The following is a 14,769-nucleotide window of genomic DNA, read 5'->3' on the forward strand; positions in this document are numbered from 1 at the left end:
GTCAGGCACAATTTGCCCTCAGTGAAGCCATGTTGGCTGTCACCAATCACCTCCTTATTTTCTATGTGCCTTAGCAGAGCTTCCAGGAGGATCTCCTCCATGATCTTGCTGGGCACAGAGGTGAGACTGACTGGCCTGTATTTCCCCCATAATATGGAACAATGTTCCTTGTTGTGATGGAGATTACAGAGCTGCTTTGACAGAAGTTTCAAGTAGAATCACAATGTCTTGGTTTCAGCTGGGATAGAATTGATTTTCTTCCTAGTGACTAATTAACTCTATCCCAGCTGCAACCAGGACACACAGACAAGTTCTAAGAAGACCAAGAGGCTCATAGGACAGTCAAGAAAAGCTTCAGTTCACTGCACTGCCGTGAGTTTCTTAAAGCATAATGTAATAGCTTCCTCTCAAACAATGGGAACTATACCCCACATAACCTTGAAAAAACTGCAACATTTTGATGTAACTCACAGAACAAGTCTTTCCAATACTATGAGCCATTATGCTTATTTTTCTCTTCCTCCACATCATTCTTCATAACGTAATTAGAGAAAGCTGAAGAGAAAGATAAATTGAAATACCTCCACCGTCAATAATCTGGGAGCTCTCATCTCACAGAGCAGTCCAGGTCTGCAAAGTACAAATCTACAGCTCCGATTTGGCCTGTAACGGCCCTTTCAAAGCTATTTGTCTTGCAGCAGGGAAAGAGCCCACACAGATTTCTCTTCTTTATGTTTTCACCCAGGAAAAGTTAGAGACAGGTAGCCTGAGATCATACTCAGTAGTGTTTTCATGCTAAAGAGAGGGAAATACTATTGCAGCATTCATATGACCTGGGGACAGGAATACTGGTTGTCCACAAACTGAAAGAACTTGCAGTGTAAGTAGCAGCAGGAAAACCATCAGCATGTTCTCAGTTGCCTGATCGTCCTTCAGATGAGGTAAAGAAGGAAAAAAACCCTACATTTCTTTTGTTTACAACTAAAACCCCCAAACCATTAGACAAGTATGAAACAGTGCTGCCATTTTTCGTCTTGTAATTTCTTCCACTTTAAATGCAGTTTCAAAAGAGTACTTCTACACATGCACACACCCCACTGATTTCTTGTTGCAGCAAAGTTCTTCATTAAAAAAAAAAAAACACATAAGCAAGTAGTTTTCATGGATTTTAATTTTAAATATTTTTCAAGAGTAATACAAAAGTTACAAGTTTGTCTATTCAGACTAATCGTTTGTGTGTGTTTTTTTTTTTCTTTTTCTTTTTTCACCTCCAAAATTCTTCAGTGGAATTACTTGTTGCATCTTTCAGGTGACACTGTTTAGAAAGCACTTCAGATGACACAATTTAAGCTTATGTTTTCCAGAAGAGAGGGTTCTGTGTCAGGCGTCTCTGGAAGTTCTCATACCTAGAAAAAAAACCCAAACAACCATAAACAAACAACAACCCCCCAAAACCAAAAGCTGCTGCAAATAAAATGTCTTTAGTCTATGCAGAGACCACAGTAAGTACCTAAAGGGGGCCTACAGTACCTAAAGGGGGCCTACAGTACCTAAAGGGGGCCTACAGTACCTAAAGGGGGCCTACAGTACCTAAAGGGGGCCTACAGTACCTAAAGGGGGCCTACAGTACCTAAAGGGGGCCTACAGTACAGCCAGGAAAGGACTTTTTACTCGGGCATGTAGCGACAGGACAAAGGGGAATGGCTTTAAACTGGAAGAGGGCAGGTTCAGATTGAACATTAGGAAGAAGGTTTTCACTGTGAGGGTGGTGAGGCATTGGCACAGGTTGCCCAGAGAGGTTGTTGAGGCCCCATCCCTGGAGGTGTTCAAGGCCAGGCTGGACATGGCCTTGGGCAACCTGGTCTAGTGGGAGGTGTCCCTGCCTATGGCAGGGGGGTTGGAACTCGATGATCTTCAAGGTCCTTTCCAACCCAAACCATTTTATGATTCTATGATAAGCTATATCTACGCCACATGAGGAAGTGAGTAAATCCAAAACCCTCCTTTCTGCTTCTGCATCAAGAATATTCAGTGAGACTTGTGTATTTCAACAACAATATGGATTTCATTAAAGTGGTATCCCAGAGGATGCTCATTCAAGCTTAGTAAAATTGTAAGTAAATTAACAGCGGCTATTTCATGCATAACGTTTTTTGGGCTGGGAAATCAAAGTTCAGGCAGGTAGAGGGGCGAGTCTGAGGCTGCCCATCATCCGAGTAATCAGGCCAGGTATCTCACAGAAGAAACCCCAGCAAAAACCAAACCAAGAAAACCTCATGCCATTTAGGGATACACTGTAATACTGGGAAAAACACACTAAGACCACTGCTTCTGAATCCACTTCAGCTGTCCCTGCACTACCCCTTCAGCGCTGCTCCATCTAGGATGCAGAAACCACTTCTCAGTTCACGGGACAGTGGACACGAGCTAACAAACTTGACAGACTCGGGCAGGCTTCCACAGAGACCACAGCCTCCAGTTTGGGATTGCTGTCTGGCAGGCTACACGTGACCTGCCCGCAGGTAAGGAGGAGGGGACTGCAGACAATTCTGTGCTCAAGGCTACACAGCGATGGGACTTGCAGTTCCAATAGAAACCTTGAGACAAAGTCGTCCCCATTATTTTTCCACCCTCACCAAATAATTCTAACTTCAACATTTATTATACACACAGTAATGTTTTAGTAAAAAACTAATAAGGAAAAGTAATTCTCTAACACAATGGAATCAAGTATGCACATGCACACAGGCTGTCCTAATTTCACTTTTCATACTCGCAGAAACAAGCAAACCACAAACTCAGAATTCGTTATTGACCTACAGAAGAAATAAGGAAAGTATATGATTTCTGTGACTTTCAAAAAAAAAAAAAAAAAAAAAAGCAAAAGCTTAAAGGCCTTGAGGTACAAAAGCCTAAAAGCCCCTTTCAATCCCTACAAACCCAAGCGGTAAGGTATTAAAAGTTACTGCCAATGAAACAAAGAAAACAAAAAAAGAGGTTGTCCTACATCTTACAGTTCCTAACCCAGCTCAAATGAGAAAAGAGACTCTAAAGGGTTTTAAATGCACTCAAATTACAGAAAGGCTTATTTATGAATGAATTTCTAAGCCAAACTATTGAATTTCCATTGCAGCCAGCCCATTGCAGAGACCTAAGATACTCTACACATTACAAGCTATAATTAAACACATCATAATGACTCACAAACATATGAACAGAGCCAAAAAATGTTGTCTTTTCTGTGACTGTAAACACATTAGCAGATTTCTATCCACAAATGCATTTATTAGAGTTATGCCTCACTTCACGATACCAGTCTGAACACCACAAGCAAATTCAGCATCCTCCAGCCAATGACCAGCCATTACCCTGCTTCTTTAGCCTGTCTTCCCTTTCATTTCTCTCAAAAGCCTTACCCACATATATTCATGGAGTGCATAGAGTTACCTTCTAAACAGAAGAGATCTGCATCAAGTTACACTCCCAAAGAAAACATTACTTACATTAACTGCTTGTGTATTCATGAGATCTGTACTAATCAAAATCAAAAAAAATCACAAAAATGGTTTAGGTTGGAGGGCACCTTGAAGATCATCCAGTTCCAACCCCCCTGCCCTGGGCAGGGACACCTCCCACTAGACCAGGTTGCTCAAAGCCCCATCCAACCTGGCCCTGAACACCTCCAGGAACGGGGCAGCCACAACTCTCTGAATAACCTGTGCCAGTGCCTCACCACCCTCAACGTGAAAAATTTCTTCCTCATATCTAATCTAAATTTCCCCTCTTCCAGTTTGAAGCCATTCTCCCTCGTCCTATCAGTACATGCCCTTGTAAAAAGTCCTTCCCCAGCTCCCCTGTATGACAAAACTGTATTCAGAAAGACTAAAATACTGTTTTAAAAAGTGTTTAGGTTAATACTGTAGAGGCTAAAGAGGGCTCAACTGATAAACTGTGAACCGCAGGCAGTCCTTTATGAAGTCTGAAAAATTCTTTCTTACGTATCTCCAGACTATATGGGCTACCCCCATTGACAGTTATTTCTTAAACCAGTCCCTGGAAAACAACTCAGACTTTTGCATTTGTGCTCAAGGATCTTGGTGACAGAACTAGGTCAACTAGGAACATGGTTTCTCCACCTCTCCCATATTCTTAAGCAATGTAAATATGCTGGAACTATGTCTAGGAACAGGCCAAACAAATTAAAAAAAAAAAATAAAAAAAAAAAAAATCAGCAAGTATCAGTGTGTTCTGTCTTCCCGTAACTCCAGAGCATTTGCATAATCCACAACATAGTGCAACTCCACATATGTCAAGAGCGACATTTCTAGAAGCAAAAAATTCATAGGAGTTTTAGCACTTTTCTAATAAAAAAATTGGTATGAAGATGCTGACAAATAAACACAAAAACAGCGGATAGAACATCTCTATACTTGAGATAAACACCACCACATTTTTGCATCATCTTGCTGAATAGCATGACAGTATTTCAATACTTAGAAATCAGCTGGTTTCATGCCTAGGAAAAAGAACACTTGCTACTAGAGATCATTGCCATTACCATTTCAGAACTACATTTGCAGGAATGAAAGCTTCAGAAGGATTTGGGGTCATCTGTGCCTGAGTAACAGCAAACGAGGAAGCAAAGTTATAGAAGTTATCCAACATCTTCTGAGTGAACTGAAATAAAAAAAAAAAAAAAAAGACATTCTAAGTAAGTTCTTTTTGTGGAAAAATTTAGCAGATACACAATTCCTATATGAAGTAAAATTAGCATCTAAAACACAAAGAAAGTGAATATAGTAGGTCCAAGGATGTCTGGTTTAAATTGATCAAAGCATCCTAACTCTCAGTCTTTCCCCCAGATCCATCCAGTATCCAGAAATCACTTCAGAATCTTCACTTGCCCTCTCCCTGCCCAATTTCATCCAACTAGATAAACAGCTTTGGGAAGAACATTTTCTTCTTGTGACAAAGTGATGCAGTGACAAGAGCTGTCCCTCTCCTCCAAATTAAACAATCAGAAGAACTGTAAACTAGGTCAAAGCTGCCGTTCCAGCTCATAGCAAAACATTAGTTGTTACGGCAGCTGAAAAGTCTGCAATCTTCCTTGTTACAACTTGTCAGACTCCAGTGACAGGAAAACTTCCTTTAGCTTTCACCACAGAAGGGCTGCTATCCTGGTATCTTCTGCCACAAGGTCTTCCTGGGGTAAACATAAAAAAGAGTCATCGGAAACTCCTAAACTGTAAGAATAAGGAAGTAAAAGAGCGAAAGAGACACCAAGAAGCACTAAGTCTTGTGTGCAGAGGATGAGGCTGTAGGACAGTCCCAGCCAGTCTACAAATACATAAGCCTATGGTACCTTCTTCTTTCCCCTATTCTTTTTATTTTAAAAAAGTATGCATTGTTTTGGTGGGAGAACAAACCATCTTCAAAGACAGTGAAATGGTGGAGGAAGACAGAGCCGGGGGCAATGTATGCACTCTCTTGTGCTTCCTTTCACCTGCGCTGACAAAAGGAGTGCAAGAACTGGTGTCCTAAAAGCCAGAAGACTACCCGCAGTGTCACCCCACTCACATGCGAACTTTTTATACTATAACTCTCTCTATATTTAAAAAATATATACAATCATAAAGCTTCATATAACTTACTAAAAATGTAGAGAGAGCAAACCCTTAACTTAGAGTAGCAACAGATGATTTTCACAGAATCACAGAATTATCAGAGTTGGAAGGGACCTCTAGAGATCATTAGTCCAACTCCCCTGCTAAAGCAGGATTGCTTAGAGCACATTACTTAGGACTTTTTTTTTTCCCTTTAAAAACATACTATTATTGCTATAATGTAGCAGTCCAAAGAGATGATGTCAAGTATTAAATCATAAAATGGTTTAGGTTGGAAGGGACCTTGAAGATCATCAAGTTCCAACCCCTCTGCCATGGGCAGGGACACCTCCCACCAGACCAGGTTGCTCAAAGCCCTGTCCAACCGGGTTTTGAACACTTCCAGGGATGGGGCTCCACAACTTCTCTGGGCAATTTGTTCCAGTGCCTCACCACAGTGAAAAAACTTCACAGTGAAAAATTTCTTCCTGATATCGATTCTAAATCTCCCCTCTTCCAGTTTGAAGCCAGTCATAAAAGTCACTAGTCATTTACAAACACACTGCCAGTCATATCCTCTTCCTCTGCTATCTACTCCCTCAAAGGTTTCCTTCAACTATGACTTTATACTTTTTTTATAGGTGTAACAATTGCTTCAACTTTTGGCTCAACTGCCTTCCTTGAAAGCAGTATACAATTTCAGTTGAGATGAGATTCTTTTTTAATAGAAAAATCCACCTGACTGGAAATAACAGTAAAAAAAAAGTTATGCAATTATGAGATTTTTTTTTTTCTTTAATTATTATTGCCAGAAAACTCCACCTGCCACCTTGCAAATGACCCCAAGTGGCACATTATTACCTCATGACTTAACTACTGCTATTATAAAAATTGGTGGAATCAGAAATGTTGTTTAGGTGTCATTTGCCCCTAACAACTCCAGAAAAGCTCAATTAACTCCACTACACAAAAATAGCTGTTGGTCAACTCATAGTCATGGTAACTTTCTTGACTAGACATCACCTATTTGGAATTATTATGTGTATAAACTGGTAAAGGACATCAGCTGCATTATCAGGATTACTGTTCAACTACCATTCTACCTTAGCAACCATCTATAAGGAAAGTGAGCAAGAAGAAAAAAAGCCTCAAGAAAAGTCTCACCAACTGCTGAAATGTTAAAAGATAACGCCAGAGCCATCAGTCCTAGGTAAAAATCAAGATCTACCGCGCAGACCTAGCTTGCCTTGAGCTGCTGTTAGATGGCCAACTAACCGCCAGTGCTGGCTGCGGATTTCCAGAGGTCCGAACTAACAGACAGGCCGAGTTAAAAATGGCAAGTGCTGCAGCCCAAGGCCTGGTCCACAGGGAAAGAACTAGGAAAAAAATAAAAAAATCTTTCTGTGGGAGAGGGCACAATTCTGTAATTCTGCAGAACTACATCAGAAGTATTTCTCAAGGGTCAGTGGTACACTTGAATATCTTATCTGCATCTATGCTCACGTCTGCCTTGACTTTTGAGTAATTTGTGACTGTTCCTGCAAGTCTGTGCACTGGAGTTCCAGCACCTACAAATCACCAAAGATCCACTGTCTCTTATGTGCATTTAGTTATAGCTGCTCCTATGAGGAATTATCATAAATATTTTTACAGTACACTGACACAAGTGAGTCTATTGGCCTGATTCCACTGAGCATGCAAAATCCAATCCTTTACAGGAGACATAGTTTCCCAGCGTAAGGAAAAGTAATTTCAAAATATCAAAGCACCCAGTCAAATGATTTGACAACAAGTAGATTGGTTACAATCCTATAGCTACCCATAGCAGCTTTTTAAATTAGTTCTTCAGAGGCTCAATTTTTAAGATTTTAGTAGTACAGAGAATTTCTGAAAACAGAATGTCCAAGCTACCTCTGTGAATGAATCTACTGATGACACAGCAGCACTCGCAACAGGAGTCTGCTGGGCCAGGTTGTCCAGCAGTTCCACTGAGATTCCAATCTGGGCCACTGTTGGTGTTTGAGGGAGGTTCATGGCACCAAAGGGATGTTGACTTCCCTTCCCTGAAAGCATTAAACAGCACACATTAAACGTAGCACACATGTAAAGGCTGTGTTACTTAAATTACTGTGTTTCTTCTGCACAAGGTATTCCTCAACTCCCACCAGAGACATCTCCCTATCTCAGAAATACAGAAAAAAAAAAAAAATAAAAATCACACAGACACAAGTGCACACAAGCACAACAAATGAAACAGTGCAATAGGTACATTTAAAAAACACAGCAGATCTTAAGGAAATTTCTAAAAAAAGGGAAAAATATAATTTTAAAGCTCCCTATGAAGTAAACATTCGAAAGGAAATACGATCTGTGAATAAAAGACAGTAGAACCTTTCTCTATAGGACCAAGCCTTTAATTCATATTGTAACAATTACAGAAACACAGGAAACATGCAGCACTGCTGCACAGTTGTTTGATTCGCTCATTCAAACCAGGTGCTTGTGAGCCTGTTTGTGCACTGAAAGCCAGAGAACATTACTTCAAGATCACTCTGACTCAAAGCTATCCCCTGTGGTGGGCTGGGTAGTCCCAGGTCTCACCTGAACTGCCTAAAACCATTAAGAGCAGCAAAGGCCAAATGAACAGCCAGGGAGCAAAAATGGTTCTGACTTGGCAAGAGCCACAGAGGAAGCAATGAATCAGGCAGAAAAAAATCCCCAAGTTGCATACCACTCATACAGGCATCATCCCAGCCCTCTGCCATCGCTTCTGACCTTTCTCAACCGAGTATTAACCAGTAATTTCAGTCCCAGCTTCAGCTAGGGTCTCTGCAAACAATGACAGGCATCTAGAGCCACTTAAATCATGCATTCCTCTGTCAGCATCTGGAAAGGAAAATACAGGAAAAAAGGTCTGGGGAGCACAATGCTATTAGTAAACAAATACCAATACACCACCTAAGTTTGAGAGAACACAACAGACGAGTACCCTCTTAATACAGACGTGATGTTTCAGTAGCACACTCTGGCCTCTTGCTAGCAGGAGAAAATAAAGCTAATCGAGAGCTGTCCTACGAACCAGTCAACACTATCTTGAGCCGCAAGGAAGACTAACTGAAATCTAAAGCACCACCTGACTTAGTTCCACGGTCAAAAACTCAGTCAGCAAAACCACCACACGTTTGACAAGTGGAACTGAGATTCAAAGACTGAAGATCTCAGAAACTCAACCGTTCTTCTGCAGAGACACAAGGCATTACCACAGAAGCCAATGTCCAACCCATATGGAAAGCTCATTCAAAAAGTAGCCTTTTCAACTGAAGCGAAGTATCACTCCTCACTCCAGATCCTACAACTGCAATACAGTGCTACGTTTAAGAGTTAAGCACTCACTATTGAAGTGTTACTTTAACACAAGGCCAATAAGAAGAGAATTCATCTCCGGACCACAGGCACCACAGAGCTCAGTCCTCGCTAGAGAGTGTTCCCGAGCCTGCTGTTCTCGCCAGTGTATCAGGGATTCATGCAAGTGTCGTTTACCACTGTGCTTTGATCTTTCCAACAGCAAGGCAGGAATCTTGACAGGGTGCCTCTAAGTCTATCACAGGCCTACATTTTCTAAGCACAGACGTTCTACTTGTCAAGCACACAAGACTGAACAAAGATTAGTATGATATATGTATTTTTCTACACCCCAGCTGCAAGTCCCTTGTGTCATAGACCAACAGGCAAGTTATACACATCACAAAACTTGTACAGTTCCAGACACTAAAGAGAAATTTAACACAAGAGTTACAAATGATACATTCAACCTCTCCCAAAGTCTGTGTAATAAAATACTATGCCACTTCAGCTGGCCACTTGTCCACATAAGAAATACACTGGCCCTCTTCATCACACAGCAAGAAAGACACAGCTACAACCACTGTTTCACAGGGAGATAACAAATAGGGACACAGATTTGTTCCTCTCAACAAGGGATTAAGTTCAAGCAAACACAGCACTCCACAATATTTTCACTCTGCAACACAGCTATTAATACAACTATATAACAATCCCAGCAGGCAAGTTGATGTGGATGCAATGTATTTTGTGACATCACAAGAATTTACCTGTTTACTCATACTTTTTAATGTACATATTCCTAACATAACCTAACAAAAAGCAGACATAATCTAAACATTTCTAAAAGTTTTCCACACTGTTCCAGCTCATAAAGGTAACAGGCAGCCCCTTTACTACCCTATGTTTTGCAAAGCCCACATCAACTTAATCTTGCTATCAATTCTCCAAATTAGCCCTCAGCATCCTCATATTAGCTTGAGCTTACTGAGTCAGAAATATCTGTGCAACCTCCCTGGTGCTCATAAGCCTCACCTACAGGTTTACTTGCCACCCCCAACATCCCCAGAAAAAGTGACAAGGCTAAAACCACCTTGACAGTGGAGCCACTCAGCTTTAAACTGCTATTTTACATGAATGGAGCCTCAATAGCCAAGCTACAAACATAATCACCTGATACTTAAGCAGGGGATAAAACTCTAGTTCAAGTTTTGTATTCAATCTCTTTGTGGAACAGCACTGCTACCTACTATGCTGGATCAGGAGACATCTGAGCACCCCAACATTTGTTGAAGGACATGCTGTTGACATTTGTCCTCCACCTCCTCCTTGTTCATTTCACGGAAATATATGGCCTATTCAAAAAATTAGCTTGACGTAGTCAAATCCAAACCACAGATTTCAACCGTCAGTAATGTCTCTCAATGATTTCAGCTCTCTGCAACCCCTCTCTGGTCTCCCCTTTCTACAGCCTCATAGTCTTCTCCATCATACAAGTGTTTACGGTCATGGAAACTAAGGCTGTATAGCTTACACCGACTCTACAGTCGGAGAGAAGCTGTACACAACAATGGGAACTGTGGAGGTCTCTTGTTCAGGTCAAGCACAGCACTGCCTCACAGCATTGCAAATGCATTCAACCGTGCCACAGAGTTCTTCCCCGAGAGCAGCCCTTACTTGGAAATTACAGCTAATCATGCAAAAAGCATCTGAAAACGTGTTTTCCTATGAAGCTGCCTGAAAGCATATATAATACAGTAAGTCTTCCAAGCACGAGAGGCATACTGCAAAAGCTGGAAAAAAACTTTATTGTTTCACTATCAACACAATTTCGGAATACACAAAAGTACGCCCCCAAAACCCTTCCTGTGGCTGTTGCCTCTGCTGAAGAAAGCCCAAATTTTTGAGGAATATATGCTATCAGAATTCATTTGCGTTGCATCTTGAGAGCCCTTATCTCACGTCACAGTACCATGCAGGACTGCTTCAAAAGAGACCATGCCATGTTATGAATGAATACATTTTATCACAGCAGCCGCAATGCTTACCTAAATAGAGATTCAATTAAGGCCACAGACTACGCTGAAGATGTGTATTACTTTATCACCGTAACACTTGAAGCTGCTTGAGTGACATACCCATGGCCTTTAATAAGACAAAGGTGTGCCACTGGGGCACTGCATTGTTTTTATAATATGCATGGTAACCCCCCCATACATTTAGAAAAACAAGCCCACACCTACTTCAGGTAGTGTCAGCATTCTCTGACTCCCACACGAGTCAGACTTCTCTGACTCAGGTCCATATCAAAAATACTCAAACGTTTGCATAGCTGCTTTCCAATGACGACACCCTCTACTGGATAACTATATAGTGCAACTGCAGCCGAACGGGAAGCTGCTATCCGAAATCACTGCGTCAGACTTCGCTCATTCACAAAACCTGCCTCTGTGTTAGAAAAAATACAATCACTTAACAGTGGAAGCTGAAAGAAAACGTTGCAGACATGTCTAGACAAATGCCTAAAAACCATGCTATGGAAGTTACAGAATCATTCTTCCTCAGGTTCTTCATGCAGAAGCACTGGAACACACGTGAAGCCTGCTCAAAGGAATTTCCAGGTCAACACCACATACAATAAAAGATGAGTGAGAAATTTCACTAGGAACATTAACATACAGACAGACCCCATAAAGCTGACAGACTGATTCTAGTACCACATCTGCTCAGGACTACTGAAAACACACGGTGGTCTGCCTTTTCAAGTAGCTTTTTGCTCAAAACCACCTCCAAACATTTATCCCCCCATGCATGCAGGAACACAGCTGTTTCACTGACTGCTACATTTCATCAGTCTTACCAGATTTCAGACCAGAAATTTTGAAGATGGCACTTGGCTTCTCATTAGTGACAAACCCCAGCAGCTGCCACACTGCCATCCCACTCTGGTCTGGGTAACAAAAATAGACAGATCCTCCCATTCCTTCTGGAAATGGTATCGTTCCCAGCATGAAGACCACTACATGGTTGATGTTTTCATAGTCCGGTAAATCAAATACAAATTTGTCTTCAGCCACTTGCTGGGGAGCTGCTTGTACCTAAAGAGAACAAAACCTTTATTAGTATCAGGATGTTTTTCATCTTTGACTGTAACTGTGAATTTCCTTTTACAGAAACACACCTAAAGTGGAACATAACAAAAAAAGTGAGGAACGTACTAACCTAAATAGCAAATAGCCAGATAAGAGTCAAACACAGCAGAAGAACAACTGCAAAAAATATTACTGAAAAGGCACAACAGTCTCGTTCTACCTGCACTGAACATATATCCCACCCGGGACTACAGGATCAGAATACCTTCGCTCCCCATGTGCGTAGGAGGAAAATAGGGTGCAGAAGAGGTTGCCAAGTCTATAAGCAGTGGCTGTTGACCACCTGGCTGGCACAACCCCAGGATCATGGAAACCTGTTCACATAGGAAATACAATAGACCTTGAGACAGGCAGCAGAAGGACGGCTAAGCGCCAGAGCAAAAGATACCCTCCTCTTTACCCGAGATGCCACATCCTCGCAGCCAACGCACAATCTAGCCTTAAAAAGCTTCTTTTTTAAGCTCGCGGCTTGTCTCTGAGCAGCCCAGAGGGGATGGCGACTGCCTCCCGGCAACGAGGCTCTACACCGCAGCTGCCCCTGGGGATGAGGGGCAGGAGCCAGCCGAGGCGCCGGGCCGGCGTGACGAGAACGGCGAGCTCCCCCCCCTCGCCTGGGGCCAGCCCCGAGCGGAGCCCGGCGAGGGGAAGGGCGAGCTACGCGGCAGCTCCACCCCGGCCCCGAGCGGGTTGAGGGCCCCGCCCGCGGCCCGGGCAGCGCTCACCAGCCTGCCCGCCACCAGACAACCGAACATGGCGGCGGCCGCCGAACCCCCTCAGACGCTTCGCTGCTCCGCAGCCTCCATGAGAGCCGTCTACCGGAAACCAACACTCCGGGGCCGTAGAGTCACTTCCGGAGCGCGGCCGCCGCAGGTTGGAGGGGCGCAAAGCGAACTACAACTCCCTTAGCACAACGCGCGCCTAACGCAGCAGGCGGGGCGGGGCGGGACGGCGCGGGGCCTGACGGGAGATGTAGTTCGCGCAGCCGCATCCAATGAACGTCGTGGGCGGGAAAGGGCGACGTCGCTTCACAGAGCTCCGGGGCTCACCAGCGCAGTTGACCCTGGATTAATACGTGACTGGTTTTCTGTGAGTACTGGAAAGCAGAGGACGTTTTATGCCTTCTGTACCGAGAAATTAAAGTCAGCCTTGCTATGGATGTCAAAGGCTAGATCGAAAGTGTTTCAATCCAGATAAAACTGGCCAAAGCAATTATAGAGTTATGGTTTGGGTTGGAAAGGACCTTAAAGATCATCAAGTTCCAACCCCCTGCCATGGGCAGGGACACCTCCCACCAGCCCAGGTTGCTCCAAGCCCCATCCAGCCTGGCCTTGAACGCCTCCAGGGATGGGGCAGCCACAGCTTCTCTGGGCAACCTGTGCCAGTGCCACCCTCACAGTAAAGAATTTCTTCCTAATATCTAATCTAAATCTACCCTCTTCTAGTTTGAAGCCAGACAATTAAGAGCAAATAAAGTCTACTTTCAAAAGTAAAAGAGAGGTAGAATGGAAAAGTTACTCAGAAAAACTACCTGATTAAACACACTGACATACACCAAATATACTGAGAGGCAACTGCTGTCTATGACACTGCATAGGAATAAGAAAAGGAATTTGTCCTCACAGATCCAGTTCAGGTTCTGGAAGTTTGCACTGAAGAAGTGTCTACATATTGAGTATTAACTGCATAAACTGTTCATGACTCTCCTGACTGTTGCTCTGCAGTGTCTTGTTAACCTCTGTCCACAACCATTTCCAGTTGCTTTGTTCATCCAGAGTTAGGTTCCAGAACCATTCCCAGGCTCCTCATCTTTCTCACTTATCCCTTTCTGTATCCCTTTTAGCCTCTGTCTTTCTGCCATCCCTTTCAGTCTCCATCTTGGGTATCTCATTTTTTCCACTGCCTTCCTGCTACCTGTATTCTTTCCTGACAGCATTTCTCACACAATTGCTGACATCCCAAATCCCAATCTTTATTCCGCCCCCCAATTTTAGGTATTTTTTTAAAGACATGTCACAAACAACTACAATACAACAGATTACCAGAATGCATCTTTTTTTTTTTTTTTTTTTTTTTTTTTCCTCCAAAATGCTGATGTCTGGTTAAAGAAATAAGCAACTGAAAACAGAGGATTTCCACAGGGCAATTTCAGCACATGTTGCTGCTGATTCCACTTACCACACAAATTTTAATGCTAAACCTAACCAAATTGGACTAAACTGAAGGAGGATAAAGCAGCTTCAGATGCTTTGAAAGTAACTTTTCATCAACTTTCATATAAATTTCCATTTAAAAGGTAAAAGTATCCCACCTCTATCCCATATCCTTCACTCAGCTTTGAAATATAAAGGCAAACCTTCATATAACTATTAGGTTCAGTTTGATTTTACACCTTAGGATATGCAGTGTTAATGAGGAAATCCCAGAAGTACCAAATGCATCTTTCCTTGATCAGAAAACTTTTTGAACATGTTCTGCTTGGAAGAATGCCTGTTGAAATGTCTTCAACATCAAGTAGTCATTCAATACCTTTACGATCAGAAAATCCAGACAACAATAAGACATCCTTGGCATATCTTCCAATTTATTAATGCATTGGCTAAGCACTGAAAACTAAGAAGTGTTAAACTGCATTAAGGAATCAGTTGGAATTGGTGAAACCAGTCCAACTGGTG

The 14,769-nt window shown here is 42.5% G+C and overlaps 1 protein-coding gene across 1 annotated transcript; it reads right to left on the reverse strand.

The window, feature by feature from the left end:
* Positions 1-1,159: 1,159 nt before the first annotated feature.
* Positions 1,160-12,929, reverse strand: HIKESHI (heat shock protein nuclear import factor hikeshi). The gene is made up of 5 exons (XM_082486045.1): positions 12,820-12,929; positions 11,806-12,043; positions 7,515-7,666; positions 4,559-4,677; positions 1,160-1,406 (listed from the first exon to the last, which is right to left on the reverse strand). Exons 1-5 carry the CDS (start codon positions 12,847-12,849, stop codon positions 1,352-1,354), a joined length of 594 nt encoding a protein of 197 aa, XP_082342171.1. The 5' UTR covers positions 12,850-12,929; the 3' UTR covers positions 1,160-1,351.
* Positions 12,930-14,769: the final 1,840 nt, after the last annotated feature.

Source organism: Vanellus vanellus, assembly GCF_965231255.1.
Source record: "Vanellus vanellus genome assembly, chromosome: 1".
Taxonomy (NCBI): Eukaryota; Metazoa; Chordata; class Aves; order Charadriiformes; family Charadriidae; genus Vanellus; species Vanellus vanellus.

What these genes read in the sequence shown, in the direction of transcription:
- HIKESHI (XM_082486045.1), bottom strand. Translation starts at nt 12,849, where the DNA reads ATGTTCGGTTGTCTGGTGGCGGGCAGGCTG. An exon ending in GTCTGGTGGCGGGCAGGCTG is followed by an intron (nt 12,044 to 12,819) that starts GTGAGCGCTGCC and finishes TGTTCTCTTTAG; the next exon opens with GTACAAGCAGCTCCCCAGCA. An exon ending in CAGTAGATTCATTCACAGAG is followed by an intron (nt 4,678 to 7,514) that starts GTAGCTTGGACA and finishes TTTTTATTTCAG; the next exon opens with TTCACTCAGAAGATGTTGGA.